At 55.5% G+C, this 16,320-nt stretch overlaps 1 protein-coding gene across 4 annotated transcripts in view; it reads left to right on the plus strand.

Moving 5' to 3' along the window:
- Positions 1 to 16,320, plus strand: part of SYNPO (synaptopodin) — a 62,963-nt gene that overhangs the window by 21,647 nt on the left and 24,996 nt on the right. For 3 of the 4 annotated variants that reach the window (XM_053926585.2, XM_053926587.2, XM_053926586.2), the window contains one exon: positions 5,095 to 5,734. In XM_053926585.2, coding sequence (XP_053782560.1) covers positions 5,329 to 5,734 — 406 coding nt within the window. In that variant the 5' untranslated portion in view covers positions 5,095 to 5,328. Of the gene's footprint in view, positions 1 to 5,094; positions 5,735 to 11,202; positions 11,386 to 16,320 lie in introns of those variants that run through there. The other variant, XM_053926589.2, reaches the window with a different exon arrangement.

Here is a 16,320-nt window from a genome sequence, read left to right on the forward strand (position 1 = left end):
TCCACTCCTCAGCCCCCTTCACTGCTTAATTATTTTTCCATTGCCATTGTCACCATCTGACATACTCTTTTATTTATTTATTGTCCGTCTACCCCAACTAACATGTGAACCTCACGTGGGCAGGGTTCCTTCCCTTTCTGTTCGCTGTCTACCGTCAGCTCTCAAAATAGCGGGTGGCACATAGGGAGGCGTTAGGGGACTACGTGTTGAATGAATGAATGAGTGAATAAGTGAATGACCGAGTCTGAGTCTCCATTCTACCAAGAAGGCAACTGAAATTCAGTGAGATGAGTGATGGTCCCAAGTTACCTGGCTATCACGATGTTAAACAGAGGTCTGGTCCCTCCTGAGACCACCCTGTGTCCCAGCTTGGGGAGTCCTTCCCTGTCCCCTCCTCACCCCCCACCCCCACCCCCCACCCTGCTACCTCTTGCCAAGAACTGGTTTCCTGATGCATCCAGAGCTCTCTCTAGCTTCACCTGACACCCTTCTGGCCCAGGAGGTGGACAGGAACAGAGGGGAGGAGAAAAGTAGGGAGGAGGGGTCAGGGCCACTGGGTAGCCCAGGCAGTGGTGGCTGGAGGCTGAGGCAGGCAGGAAAGAGGCCAGGGTTGGTCATTTTGTCCCACAGGACTGGAAGGAGGGGCCAGTAATGTGGGGTCATGCTGGCACATCCCTGTGGGACTGACTCTGGGAAATGCTGGGAACAGGGCAGGTCCCAGGGGATTCAGGAAGAGCTTCAGCCTTGGTTACTATCAGTCCCACCAACCACTCTGCCCAGGGCCTTTTTCAGCTGGGGAAACGGAGGCCCATTGAAAGGAAGGGACTCTTCCAAGAACACATAGGAAGGTAATCGCCAATGACAGGCTTCCTTGCGCTCACCAGTTCTGGGGGGTGGAGGAGCTTTGGAGTCGGGGCCAGAGACCCACACCTTGGCTCCCACCCCTTCATGAGAGAGAAATATTAAGGCAGGAACACATACTCTTAGCTCAGATTCTTGGGAACAAGGGAAGCTCCCTTCCTAGCAGAAGGGAGAACTCAACTCTGGACAGGCCAGACACTACTCTCCACCCCACTCTTGATGCCGAGGTGCTGCCCGACAGGTGGGGTCGGTAGGTACACCCTGAGCCACCTGGACCAGTTCTGAGTTACCCCTTCCCCCTGGTTAACTCCATTTTTGTCCCTAGGCTGATGCATAGTTAGTGCCCCAGCCACCCTACATTCCTTATTCTACCTGATAAATATTTATGGAGTGACTACCATGGGCCAGGCCATGTACCAGGCACTGGAGAGAACCTCCTCCCTCTCTCTCTCCCATCCTTCCGCCCTCCCATCCTTCCTTCTCATTCTTCATTCTTGCATTCATTTGTTCACTCGTTCGTTCAGAAACTGCTTCAACTATTGAGGCAGCACAGCCTTATGGGGGAGAGTGATGTTTGCAGCCAGACTCTCAGGATATGAACCCTGACTCAGTCACTTACTGGCAGTGTGAACTTGGCAAGTCACGTAAACTTGATTTCCTATCTGTAAAAATGGTGGTAATAATAGCACCTTCCTTATAGGGTTGTGATGAGGAGCAAATGATGCATGCTATGTGTCTGGAATAGCACCTGACGTAGTGAACACTTCACGAATGGTAGCTGTTATCATTGTTATTGTTATTGTGTGCCTGGCACTGTGCCAGGGGCAGAGGACGTGGGTCTAAAATGCTCCATTCACATGGATCCCTGTATGTTCTGCCCCTCCCCCTCTGTCCCGGTCTTCCTGCCTCCAGCCCCTCTGCGAGGCCTCTGGTCCCGGGGACCCTGCTTGGGCTCCTGGAAGCTCCGGGGAGTGAGGAGGGGAAGCTGATGGCTCACCGGGAGCAGGGTTTACATGAGGAGTGGGAGCGAGTGGCTGGGCTCCTGAGCCTGACTTGCTGTGCAGCCTGGGCGACCCCTTCCCCCTCTCTGGCCGGGAGGCCCGCGAGTCGGCTGGACTCTATCAGCCCTCCAGCCCAGGCTTGTGTCTAGAACCTGTGGCCAGATGAGGGACGTGGATTTGGGGGAGCTAGCACTGGAGGACCCCCCTCTCATTTCTGCTGAGGCTGGAGTGGACCCTCTGCTGTCCACAGTGAAGATGCGCCCACACAGACACGTGTGCTCTGTCTGACCTTGCAACCTCGGGGGCTGTGGGGGTCCCCAGAGTCAGTCTGCAATGAGAACAAGGGGTAAGAGCACAGGGCCCAGGGGCTCAAGTCACATCCTGCTCTACACTCACCATCCGCGTGGCTCTGGATATGGAATGTGCTCTTCCATGCCTCAGTTTCCCCGTCTGTAGACAGCACGCACACGCCTGCCCCACAGGGGGTGTTAGGTAGTGGATTCGGCCCAGCACTGGCAGATGCTCAGAAAGTGGCAGCAGCCGCTGTAGTTATGGGTCGTGGCTCTCCCCACCTCCACCTCGCCCCAGCTCCTGAGCAGGGTGGGTGTTCCAGTTCTCAGGCCCACATGGGGCCTGCCCAGGCACCCCTCCCCCCTGTGAGGGAGACTTGAATTGAAGAGCTCCTGCCAACCCCTCCCTCCACACTTGGCAACATGAAGACAACGCAGGCCAAAAATATTTGTGTGGGTGGCGGAAAGTTAGCTTTTCCGCCTCTCTCTTCTTTCCTGGAAACCGCGGCCACCATCAAATACAGCACAACAGAAGCAGGGATAGAGCATGGTGGGGCCCCTGCGGGGCTTCAGAGGGGGCCCTGTCCCCTGTGTGCACTCCTTCTGCCTCCTGCCATCTGTCCCTGTGGTGCTGTGGGTGGTGGGGTGAGGGGCTCCAAGTGCTTAGAATCATGGCACCCTGCAATGCCAGGGCTAGACAGACCCCCCCCCCCCCAACATCTTTAGTCTCAACTCCACCATTATGCCTTTGGGCAAACTGACTCCAAAGTGCAGAAGACACCCGCCAGGTCACACAGCCAGTCAGGGCTTTTCAGAATTCATTGGCCCTTTGTGAGCTTTTAAGATTCTGATGGCAGAAATGTGACAGCAGCTGGGGAGAAAGAATTTGGAAGAATGAGGCCCTGGAGCTCTCTTCTGTGCTGGCCATCACAACTACGGAGTCAGAGCAGGGGTCAGCTCCTGGCCCTGTCGCTCTGCGACTTAGGCCAAAAGTCACTTTGCCTACCTGAGCCTCAACTTCCTCACCTCTACAATGGGATAACAATAACAGTACGTCTTTCGGGGTTGTTGTGAGGGTTTACTTCAGTCACCTAAGTGAATGACCCAGCAGGGGATTCGTGTTCAATCTTGGGAGTGCCCATGCTTCTCCAGGCAGAAGGTTGGCTTCTCTGCGCTGATTTCTCCGTCACCAAGGCTACAGTAACAGGTGCCTGTTATCTTTCCGATCCGGATACTTGTTTGCCTTCCCCTGGTTGGCATTGATTTTCCCCAGGGCCTGGTAATGCGCTTATCTTTCCTCCTGCCTACCAGACTCTTCCTGGCACAGCTCCACCCAGAAGCTTGACCCAGCCTGCTGGGGTGGGGGTGGGGTGCCTGGGGACGGAGGCGTGGCCTCCAGGTCAAGTACCACAGCAGCTGAGGTCAGTCCAGGCCCCGAAGTCACCAATGTCCACAGATGTTCACAGTTCTCAAGGTTCTCACTGCCCATGGGGCAGCCAGGGCAAGAGTGTGTGCGGGGTTCTTCTCTCCCTGTCCGCAGCAGGGCGAGTGAGATTCAGAATGTTCGTACTCGCCAGCGTTCACCCGGCTAAGAAGCAGTGGAATCAAGATCTGTTCAGCGAGACCTGCAGCTTCCAAGTGTTCTTCCCATTGGCTTTGTCTTAAGCTCTGCCTGCCTGTCTTAGGGCATCTTGTCCACTTCCTGGGCTTCCACGAACGATCTGCACACCATTGTCTCCAGCCTGGAACTGCCCCCTGCTCTCCAGGCCCCAGGTGGAGGTGACTGTAGGCTCATCTCCCCCGGAAATCCCAAATCAAATTCATCTCCCTGCTCCCCCCTGAACACCTGCTCCGAGGCTCCTTCCCATTTATTGCTGATCTCTGTTAATGAAAAGCACGAAACCACACTGTCACCAGAGCTGCATCCTAGACTCCTCCCCCTTCCTCCACACCCACTCTCCATCTGCTTCCCAGCCCAGCCAGTTTTTCCCCCCAAGTTTCCCTCCCATCCATTCCCTCCTCACATCCCGATAGGAAGCCTCCCTCCCCTCTCTCCCGGATTATTATCATAGTTAACGTTTCTAAATAATCATGCTCCCCGCACCACCAGATTTTAAGTCTTCGTGAGCTAGAGTATCATATCTTCTTTACCCTCACTGTACACCCTGTGCTGTTTGTAGTGTCTTAAATGTGATAGGAGCGCAAGAAATTTTGTGAAATAAAAGAATAGGCAATGTATTAAGTTGCATCTCAGAAACTGTGCTAAGTCCTCTGCATGCATTTTTCTCGCTGAATTTTTAGTGCTACACTACACTGGAGATACTATAGCTCCCGTTTTACAGATGGGAAGGCTGAGGTTCAGAGAGGTCACATGACTAGCTGCCCATCACATAAGCGGCAGAGCTGGGGTTCCAGCTGGAAGCTTGTCACGTAGGCACGTTGCTGCACCATCTCACTTGGGGCCCAGCCTTCTCGGGGTCCCTGTCCCCCGTCTTGCGCCCTCTGCTTCCCTGTTCCTGAGATTCCTGTGGTGTATGCACCTTTGGTGGCATGTGGGAGAATTCTTTCTAGGGGGTGCCCAGAAAAGTATTTTTAAATAACTAGCTATTTATTTAATGTGTATTGGGAAAAACGACTTAGCACAACATACTTGTGGTTTTCCTGCAATTATTGCTTAAGTCCAAAGCAATAGAAGTGAGTTATTTAAAGTGGATTTACAGAAAAATACTGAGCAAACAAAGTGTCAAATGGTGTGAGGATATGGCAAAACCTGGAGACACTGAGTGACTGAGCTTGAGACGTTCCCGTGGGTGTGCATGGGACCTGGACCCCAAGCCCCAGCCAGCTCTCGGGGCAGCCCTAGGTGAACGGGTAGGCCTCAGAAATTCAGCCCCAAACAACCGGTGAGGTGCTCATGTGCTGCTTCTTTTCTCTCTGTGCAGATAGATTATCTTGAAGGGGGGACCTCGCTGACCAGAGACGGGTTAAGAAGGAGGGCTTGGGGGCCCACCCAGCCCCGGAAGGTCTGCTGTTGGCCCTCGCCCAGCTCTGTGAGTCGCCTGAGGAAGTCAAGCTGCAGAGAGCCAGAGGAGACCTGGAGAGGAGAGGAGACCAGGACGCACCCCAGCCCCAGCCCGGGCACCAGCTTCTCTGCGCCCCTGAGCAAAGGCAGCACTATGCTGGGTCCCCACCTCCCACCCCCACCCCTGGGGCCCAGCGAAGTTGGGCCTACCCCCTGCGCGTTCCGGATCCCTGATGGGAGCTACAGGTGCCTGGCCTTGGAAGCTGAGGAGAGTGGTGGCGAGGGGGGCCTGCAGGGAGAGGCAGGGCTCTCGGACATGGAGGAGGACAAGACAGCCAGCGGGAGTGCGGACGGCTCCGCCTGCAGAGCCACCCATGGGGCACCAGAGTTGCCCAAAGCCCTGGGCATCCAGCCACCCAGCTGCTCCAGGGAGGCACAAAGGGGGCTGCAGCAAGCTCACAGGCCCAGCCAGGACTGGGACTTGGTGAAGGCCCAGCAGGTGATGACAGCCAGTCCCAGCCCCGGCCCCAGCTCCGGGCCCAGGATTCCTCAGAAACCAGGTAAGCTCATGTCCCTTTTCTTCTGGACTGCCAGGGTCACAGAGGACCCCACAGATCCTTAACCCAGGGGCTCCCGACCATATTTTCCCATGGTGCGTAACAGGCCATCACAGCCCCGCGGGCACGTCCAGATTGACAGCACTGGACACACAGGGAGGCTGTGAGCTACGTGCAATTCCAGCTGCACCACGTCTGAGTCTGTCTGTCTGCCAGACGGCACGTGAAAAGGCCGGGACAGAAAGCTGTGTTGTCCTGCTTGGTTGGAGACAAGTCCACCTCTCACTTTTGTCTGCCCTTTAATCACTAGTGCTAGCAAAGGACTGTGGGGTGGGAGCAGCTGACGGGGTGGACTGCGTCGGGGAACGTACTGAGCGCCAGCTACCTGAGGGTGCTGGGGACACAGCCCTGGGCAACACAGACCTGGCTGCTGCCCTCGTGGAGCTTGGGAGGTCCACGAGAGACTGCAGACTGATCTACTCTGACCTCCTAATTTTACAGGTGGGAAACAGAGACCTGGAGTGAGGAAGTTAAGGACCAGGTCACTCGGCCTGCTGGTGACCGAGCTAGACCCACATTCCTCACCCAATCCTCAGTTTTCCATCTGTTATAGATGACAGAGGCAGAACCCCTGGGCTGCAGTGAGGACCCGACCCCCATGGGTTAGGGAGAGCCCTGTGTGAGCGGCCCCGAAGGAAGGGAGGAAGGAAGGAAGGGTGATAATAGGTGGCAGGAGTCAGCAGAGCAGGGCGGGTCAGGGACATCACATTGAATCACCTCCACTGCCGCGCCCTGGAAACCCTGAAGTGGGTCCAGATGGGGAGGATGTGAGCCAGGCCGTGCTCGCTCAGACCTGGGAGGGCTTGTGTGTCAGAAAACTGTAGGAACACTTCATTTCTCTGCAGGCGTTGCTGACGCCCCTGGCTGGCATCTCACCAGCCATCCTGCCTACCCTTTTTTCTGAAATAATTCTTCCCAGGCTCTGAGCTCCCCGCCATGGCCACCCCCATAACCTCCCACACTTGGGTCAGACAGGGAGCTGGGCAAAAGCAAGGAGGGGTCTTCAGTGCACCTGAGACAGCAAGGAGGAAGATGCCAGGAGGGCCCAGCAGCCTTGAACTTGCAGTTGGGCCCTGACACCAGAGTCATCCCAAATTCAGTTTCCCTAGAGCCTGAAAGCCCAGGACTTACTTCCTTCCCTCTCATAGTCTATGGCTGGAAGCCAGGAGACATGGGTAGCTGATCCTATAACTGTTGTCAACTGGCCAAATCCCAGCAAATCCCTTCTCCTTGGTGAGCTTTAGTTTCTTCATCTGTCAAAATAAAATAAAAACATGAGCCCTATCTACCTCACAAAGCTGTTGTGAGGTTGCAGTGATCTTAGATGGGGCAATGTTTTGGAGATTTTAGAGTAATCTAGAAAAGCATGTGAAGATGTTGACAATCATTAAAGTGCTCATCATCAGCTCAGGGATACAGTAGCAATTATTTGTTAAGCCTGTATTCGCCAATCCCACTGGGCTAAGAGCTTCACACATGTCATTTCATTTAAACTCATCACGACCCCACTAGGGACATACTGTTAGTATCTCGTACCCACAGATGAGGATCAGAGAATGGGAGTGAGTTGTCCCAGACTCATGGCTAGCAAGCTGCTAAGCCGCGGTTCAGTCACAGCTTTTTTGGAATAAGGGGCTTTGGCCTTAGCCGCCACTTTATTCTCGATTTAGAAGGGGAAAGCATCTGCCAACACCCGGTATGGAAGAGACATGGATGGAAGAAGGAGAAGGGACTGCATGGATCTAGGTCACTTCATAATATACTCTCATTGGTCTTACTGCCACCTCTCAAGGCAGGGATTCCCCCTTGTACAGAGATGGAAGTCTTTGGTCCAAGGTCGCAGTCAAGGCTGGAGCTGAGACTATGATCACGTTCTTCTTGCCGCACAGCCTGGTTCATTCCTCTCGTGAATGTGCAGCCAGATGGTTATCCAGTTCTTTCCTGAGCATCTCTAGGGACAGAGGAGACAGAAGCGATCTCAGGAGGGTGGACCGGGCTGGGAAGACTTCTCAGAGGTGGAAGCAGGAAGGAAGCTGGGTCTCGCAGGAGAGTAGAAATCGGGTGCTCTTGGGTCAGAGCCCACGTTGGCTTTTCTGCTCCCTTAGGAAAGGGAGTGGCCAGAATACCTTCTCTCTGCCGGAGGGAAGAGGCCTGAAGTTATTAGCGGATTAGGGCTTCCTTTTAAAGTTTCCTCCCATTACCGCCATAGGATTATAAGCATCTTCAAACAATTACACCCAGCCTTCCACATTATAACTGCCTCTCTTCAGTGCTCCCTGGCAGCTTTAAGTATGGGCCATGACATCTTCCGCCTTGGACACCCACCACTTGGGGTGGGTGGGTACCAGGGCCATTTCTCTAAGGCCTGAGTACCAGCTGAGCAGGGCAGAATGTGGTCCTTGGCAGGCTGGATAGTCAGGGGATAGAAAGAGATGAGGTGGGCAGCAGCTCAAGTTCTCTGCCATCAGCTGCTGCCAACTTGGGAGAATATATGTGGGAAGGAAGGTGTCAAGTAGGGCTCACGATCAGGCCTCAGCCAGCACTACTTAGTCCACAGCTCACCAAGAGAGCCCCACGCTACAGCTGTCCTCTCTGCAAAGTCTCAGCGGGTCGTACTGGAAGGGCTCATTGAGATTACTGTGTAGATAATCTTGTGGAGACTCTGAAGCCCAGAGATGGGAAGTAACTTGTCAAAGGCCAATAGTAAATTGGTGGCAAACCTAGAGCAAGAACCCAGGGCCTCTGCCTCCCAGCTCAGCTGCCAGACTCTTGTGCTAAATGCTTCGTATGGGTTACTTCATTTCATACTTTTCTTGTCTCCGTTTCACAGATGAGGAAACCAAGGCAAACCGAGTTTAAGTGACTTGTCCTAAGTCTCAGGCCTGTGTGTAGAGGAGCTGGGAGGTCTGGCCATGCTTTCCACCACCCTCTGTACTGCCTTGTCTCCATGGAGATGAGGCAGCAGGCTGTGTTCTTCCACCCACCTGGGGCTGGGAAAAGGTTGTTCAGGCTCTGGGGGATGCTGGGGGGTTCTGCCAAGCCATCTTCCCTCCCCCTTGGAGATATTCAGGGAGACCTAGCTCCTCCTCCACTCGTGGCTGTGGAAAAGCTACCTTTCTTTCCCTGCAGGCCACTTGTTGTTGGGGGCTTGGGGTATCTGGAAGACACTGCGGGAGCCTCTGGGGTGGGGATGAGGGTGTGGATCTGGGTTGTCAGATGAGCCCTGCCCTTGGCCATGACTGTCTAGCTGAGGCAGAGGAATTCATGCCCACAATGAGAGCTGACAGTTGTCACTGGGCCAAGGACATGGCCCCCAACCCTCAGCCCTGTGGGAGAAAAGGCGGTCAGAGAGTCAGGGAACCACCCACTTCTCTTCCCACACTCCCCGCACTGTGGTGACCATAATAGGAGGGTGACGGTTTTGGAGCAGGGCTCACAGGTTCATGTACACCTCACATGTGTACTCACACCCTCATAAACATGCATGGAAACACACATGGTACAGACACACCACGTTGTTATGCAAACACATGTGTACACTCACCTCTGCATATGTGTGCATGCCCTCAGACACCCAGACATCATGCATGGGTGTACATCCACACACACCCTCCCACAGTGCGCCCTGACCCACGCCTGCCTAACTTTCACACGTATCAGATTTGCATACACAGCTGTAGCCCCACATACATACATATAATTTGCACACACAGCAGTAGTCCCACATACATACATATAATTTGCGCACACAGTTGTAGCCCCACATACATACATATTATTTGCATACACAGCTGTAGTCCCGTGTACATACATATAATTTGCATGCACAGCTGTAGTCCCACATACATACATATAATTTGCATACACAGCTGTAGTCCCACTGAAACGTACAAGCACACAGCCTCCCTCCCTTAGACACAGGTTAAAAGCATGCTCTTCTCTCCATTTTCTCTTGCTCACATACCTACACTTGGAAATCTCTCTTGCTTATGCACACACTTTCTTTTACAGGCATATCCCCTCTTGCACGCCCACTGTGACACACCTACGTTCAGACCGAACCACTTTCCGTCCTCCTTCCTTTTCCCATCTCTTTCTCTTTCATACCCACCCACACAGTAATCCTGGCCTTCTCTCTTCTCTCTCTCTCTCTCTCACCCACACAGTTCGTTTCCTGGTTTCCCACCCGCTGGCCTACAGCCATTTTCTTAGCACATTCACTCACAGGGCAGGCAATACCCACCCTGATGCCAATCCCCAGGACCTCTCTGTGCCTCCCACCCCCAACCAGGGCAGCCCCCGCACAAGAGTATCCGCAGTGTCAGAGGGTTCTCTGTGACCCATGAGGCAGAGCAGTCAGGGAGGGTTTGTCCCCTCTGTCACCTGATGTCCTGCACTCTGAGCCTGCCTACCGGGGTGTCCCCAAAGCCCTCTAGGTTTGGGTTCACATCAGCACATTTCTGACTTCCTTTAGCAGAAATCTAAACACAGAAAGAACCTTGGCATACAAGACAGATGAAAGTGGACCCACCCTGGTTGAAAGGGTGGGGTACTTGGAACCCAGGGAAACTTTGGTGAAAACCCAGGCCAGCATTTTTTCCAAGTGTGGTTTTGTTTCAAAATTGTTGGGAGTGTGAAGGGTGCTTGTTATCAGTCCTGTTTTCAAGCCCACCAAGTCTCCCCAACACTGGGAGGGGGCACCAGAAAGTGGGAACCTGGACTTTGAACAGCATCCCCCGTGGCCTGCTGCCTGCATGCGGCTCTGCTGAGCTCTCAGTCTGAATGGGGTTTAGTGCAGTGAAAAGGTGGGGAACTGCAGGCCAGGAGACACCCAGCACCACTGCCCATGTTGCTGCTGGCCTACCAGTCAGTCAGGGCATGGCCCCAAGGCTGCCGGGAGGTGATAACCTAACTTTGTCTCCATCTGCCTAAGTGCTACCAAGGTCCACAGTTATTCTAGTTACTGGGGCCGGAGAGGGTACTGCCCCTGGGGCTGGGGAAGTGGGAGGCGGTGCCAGTTATGGGGGAAGAATCACAAAGACAGATTTTAAAGGGCCGGGGGAGGGTGGTAGTGAGGGGTAGAGAAAAGCGGTGGAGAAGAGATAGATGAGACACGAAGAAACTGAGTGAAATAGAAAGCAGAAGCGTTTAGGGAACGACCTAGGGATGTAAAAATGAGGAGGAAACAGAGAGGCAGACAATCAGGCAGCAGAGGGTGAGGCAAAGGGGGAGGAGAGAGGGAGAAAGAGGGGTCCCTCCGGGAGACCGGAGACCTAACCCGTGGGGGGCGGGGCGGGGCGGGGCGGCGGTGGGGAGTCGCACCTCCGAGGGCTGGGCGGGGCGGGGGCGAAGGGCGGCGCTAGGGCCCGGAGGAGCAGCCGGCAGGAGCGCTGCTGGTCGCCCGCCCAACCCTCCCGGCTCCCGGTCCCCGAGCAGCCCGCTAAGCAGTGGAGGTGGCTGCGGCGGCGCGGGGCGGGGTGCCGGGTGCGGGCGGGAGCGGCGGGGGTCTCGGGGCGGGGCGCCCTGACAGACGCGGCCAGGTGCGCAAAGGTGGCGGCGCCGGTGAGCTCGGGGACCGCGCGCGAAGGCTGGAGGTGAGTGAGGGGCGCTGGCCGGCTGGGGTGCCGGCGGCGATCGCACCTCGCCCCTTCCCACCTGTGCTGTTCCCGGCACCGCCTGGTTGGAGGTGGCCCCTCTGGGCTCCAGTCCCCACATGCAGGGTGACCTTGGCCAAGTTACTTCTACACTCTGGGCCTCAGTTTCCTCATCTGTACTGTGAGGTGGAGGGCGGGCCGGAGAAATCTCGAGGGTCGGAAGCAGCTCAGGGCCGGGTTGTCTCCCTGATGACGGGAAACTACTCCCCGGGGCTGCGTGGGCGCTCCAGAGCCCCAACCCGCAAGCGGATCCGGGACCGGGGCAGCCCCGGGCTCAGGGGTGGGCAGCAGCCGGTGGTCTGCGGCCCCTGGTCCGCTCTGGGAACGAATGGGCCAGCTGGACCCAGGAAAACGGCGGGTTGGACTCTGCCCGGGGTTGACCAACATGGGCGCCCGTGGGGCAGCGGGACGGCATGTGCTGGGCCCGCGGCCCCCCTTCCCGCGGGCGGGGCGACCAGCGCGGGGTTCAGGTTGTGCAGAGGAGGCACGCAGGACGTGGAACCGTCTGACCGCGGGACCACTGGCCCGCCTGGGGAAATCGAGGCCTTTTGTGAGCTTCTAGGGGAGAAGGGGAACTGTCCTAAGAGCTTCACATCTAATTCTCACATCGCTACTCTTTCCCATTTGCCAGGTGAGCACGGAGGTGACATGAGTGGAGGGTGGGGCTCCTTCTAACCACCACACAGTGAAATCAGGGACTCCCTTCAGGGTCTCATCAAGACCCCCCTGCCCCCGACCCTGTTCCATGTCTGGGTTGTCTACAAGGGAGGAGAGCAAGCAGGAAAGCAGCACCTGCCCCACTCCCCACCCTATCCAGAGTGGCAGGTGGCACTGGAATAAACCAATTTGCTGTGTGATCTTGGAGCAAGGCCCCTTCCCTCTCTGGCTCCCAGTGAGAGGGTGGGAAAGGGGCCCCCAAAGAGGTCAAGTGCATTGGAGACAGCAGCACTTGTGGTGGATGTAGGAGTGGTCCGAGCGTGGCCGCCGGTCACGTTGCAAGGTGTAGAATGAGATGGGATGCTGATCGGAGGGACTAGGGTATGCTGGAGTAAGGGGCCGGACCTGCTGGTGCCAGCCTACCCGCTGCCAGCCCCAGGCCTGGCCCCCATCTTGTGTTGGGGCAGAGCCACAAACAAACCGATGGCCTCCTCTCCCCACTACTTGCCATACACCTCGGGCAGTGGAATGGGACCCCTCCAGGGAGCTGAAAATGCCCTGCTCTTGCAGGCAGTCCCCTGCCTCTAGTCTTCTAGTGAGATCTTGGGTTCGTTCCTCCTCTGGTCGTCAGTTTCCCCATAGTACGACAAGAGAGATGGCTGAGGATCACGCTAGTGTGATGCTCAGAGAACTTCCCCAAAGCACAGTGTTTGCTGTTGTGCCACCCTGGGCTCCCCGCCGCTTCTTTGCAGGCCATGAGCCAGCTGCCCCCTTCCCCCGACCTCCCAGACTAGTACCTAAAAGCAGCTGTGGTTGGAATCAGCATTTACATAGTTAGTACAGGCCTTCAACTCTGCCCTCCTTGTCAGCTTGTTTTCCCCTAAGGTAAAATAAAAAAAGAAAAAGTAAAAGACCCTGTGGCAGTCAGGGCCTGGTTCCCAACTGATCCCTAGCCCCTTCAGTCAGCATTGTTCCTAATGTCCCCCGTTTCGGAGCTGGGGAGACTGAGGCAGGAGAGGAGAGGAGATTTGCACAGGGTGATTCTGTGAGTAGAAAGGGGTAGAGCTGTCTTTCTTGGGACAGCTGTTTCTTGATAAGTGGGAGGGGGTACATATAGCAGAGGAGCCTTCTCCCCATCTCCTCTTCACCCCCACCCCCATCGTACCTGCTCCATGGCTGACATTCATCCAGCACTGGGAAGTGGGCTGGGCAGGGGTCAGCACCTTCCCTCTGCCTGCCAAGGGCTGTCAGCCCACGAGGCTGAACACACCTCCAGGCCTAGGGGCCTGGCCTGGGAGGCACCTGTCCCTTCAGAGCAGCTCCCAAGCTCCAGACATGAGCTCATCGGAGCTGCTGATGCCAGGAAGGGAGGGACTGAGGGGGAAGCAGGCAGGGCTGTCCAGATTGGGGCACTGTAGGCCCCTGGGGAAGTGAGGGGGGGGTGCTGTTGTGGAAGATTGCAGTCTCTGGCCCCCACAGTTGTGTGGCAGCAGGGAACACGATAAGCCAGCAGAGGGTCGGCTAGGAGGGGGATGGAGACCCAGGTGCTTGGCCAACCTCTGCCACTTGCCTGCTATGTGACCTTGGGTGAATCCCTTGCTCTCTACGGACCTCAGTGTCCCTTGCTAGCAATGAGGTGGAGTGGGTCTTTAGGCACTGGGTACAGTCAGGTCCCTGCCCTCAAGGAGTTGCATTTTAATCGAGGAGATAGTCAAGAAAAAGGGAAGCAAAGAAATCAACAAGGTAATTTCAGATAGATAAAGTGACATGAGAAGCAGTGAGCCGCGCTGCTGAGATGGAGGGGCCCACGCTGTGCTGGCAGTTGGGGACGGGCTCTCTTTGGAGGTGGCACTGGAGCAGAGGCCTGGGTGTTATTTGAAGGTGTGGTCATGGCCGGCTCTTGGAGGAGGCACGACCAGAACTTAGGTGTAGAAGAATGGGAGGGTTTGGTTGAGAGGAAGGTGTTTCAGAGGGTGGTAAAAGGTCTAAACTAGGAGCTGGGGCTGTGGCATGGGGAGGGCATTGGCTGTGGTTGTGATAATGCCTTCATCCCCTAGTGCTTCAGACTGCAGACCCAAAGGAGCCTTGGGCCCGTGACCAGGTCAGACGGCTGGCCGGGCTGGCTGAGTTAGTCCAGTGTGTATGTGAGCTCAGAGTTCTTTTTGAACTGTCCCTGGACCCTGGGGCTCAGTCACCACCCAGCGCGGCCAGAGGAAGAGTCGCTGCGGGGACAGCCTCCCGGCCCTGTAATTCCAGAGGCTTACAAAAGCCCTCTCTCTCCAGCATGAAATCTTTACCAACTGGCCACTGCCTGAAATTCCACCATCCTAGCTTCATCTTTTCCATTTGGTGAGGCAGTACTGTATAGTACTGTGTGACCCTACGCTACCCTGCCCTGGCTTCCATGGCTGCTACAGACGGACCAAACTCTGTCTGTTCCTGTGCTCCCTGCTTCCTGCTCGGCTGATACACAGATTCTGTGGCTGGAGCCCTGGGCTCTCCTCCTGGCTCTCTGGGAGACCGTGAGCAGGTTATATAACCTCTCCAGGCTTCTGTTTCTCGTCTATAAGATAGAAACGACAGTAGACCTTATCCTGTACTATTGTTCTGAAAATTAAATGAGATAATAAATGCTTAAAAAACCCTATAGCACTAAATAGTATTATCGTGCTTTGATCCCTGTTAAAATAGCAAGCCCTTGAAGAGATAGACGCTCATTCACTCCAGGCTCAGGTCTCAGGGTAAATTACTTTCTGACGTTGGGCCAGGAACAGGTTTTGAGGGTGGGAGGATGGGCACAGCACAGTGGAAAAGGGCCTGGCCTGTGCTTCAGGAATAGACACTTGAACTTTCACACTTGAACTTCAAGTCTTAGCTAACTGGCCGGTGGTCTTGCACAAATTATTTGCTTCCTTTGGGATGCAGGTCTCTGTTCCGAGCTGCTATGAAACAGGCTAAGAAGGATATGGGGGGTCGTGGGGGTGAAAGAGCTCGACAGACTCCGAAAACATGGGGCCAGCAGGAGGGGCTATCACCACAGGGGCCAGAAAGGGGCAGGATGGATGAGCCCCACTGACAGGAGAGCGGGCTGGCTGGAGACTGGCATTTATCTTCTGGAATAACGTCTCTTGGAGGCTAAGAGTGTTCAAAAGATAAGAGCTGGTATTCTGGGAAAATAGTTAATGTTTATGGTTAGGTACCATGTGCCAGGGGGGGTCAACTTTCTTTACATGTCAACTACTACGTGAAGTAAGTACTGTTATTATCAGCATTTTATAGATGGGAAACTGAGGCACAGAGAGGTCAAGTGAGCTTCCCAAGGTCACACAGCTGGTAAGTGGCCAGATTCAAATCCAGGCAGACTGGCCCAAAGCCCGTATGCTACTACTGCACAACATAGTCTCTCCTGCTTTAGACAGAGTGCCAGAGGCTCAGAGGGGCCAAACCACCTGCTTAAGAGCACACAGCACTCCTCTGGGATCCTCATCCTCTCTGACCCTCAGGTCCTTGAAGGAGAAGCCTCATGGGGCTGGGCCTGGGGTTCTGAGGTTGACCCTTGAGCCAGTTCAGCCTCTTTTCTTCCCCTTCCCTCCTCCCCTGGGAGTACGACAGGGAGGATTGAGTGTGCCCTGGGAGCATTATGGGCCTGGGAGGTTCTGCCGGGGCCTGACGAGTGTATGGGCCTGGGAGGTTCTGCTGGGGCCTGACGAGTGGGCATCATTAATGTTATGGGGCTTGAGTGGATCCCAAGAGCCTAAGTTGTTATGAACTCCCATCACTGGACAGATGGGGGAAACTGAGGTCAGAGAGTCCAGGGACTGGCCCAAGGTCATAAGCAGAAGACGCCCTTTTTCCCCGGGTCTCCTGTCCTGCCCCTGGGCTGCTTAGTACTTGTGGGCACCATGGGGAGTGGGACTTGGGGACCCAACCATTCATCCCCAAGGTGGCCCTGGTCTCAGCCAAGACACGACTCCTGCTATAGGGCCCTTTGGGAGGGCACTTGGAGTTGGGGGATGGGAAGGGTGCTGATTAAAAAATAGAACGTCATGTGCATGCGGAGCAAGCGTGCTACCACCCAGCCGGTGCCAGTTGGCTCCCCCATGCCCAGCTGCCAGGTCCCACTCAGGGCTCCTGCTGGGGGCTCCGCCCACCCTACCCTGGCTCTGGGCCTGAGGCTGAACACTCCCAGCCACGCTCTCCTCTCCCTTCTCCACCCCT

The sequence above is a fragment of the Desmodus rotundus genome, chromosome 6 (genome assembly GCF_022682495.2).
Source record: "Desmodus rotundus isolate HL8 chromosome 6, HLdesRot8A.1, whole genome shotgun sequence".
Classification (NCBI taxonomy): Eukaryota; Metazoa; Chordata; class Mammalia; order Chiroptera; family Phyllostomidae; genus Desmodus; species Desmodus rotundus.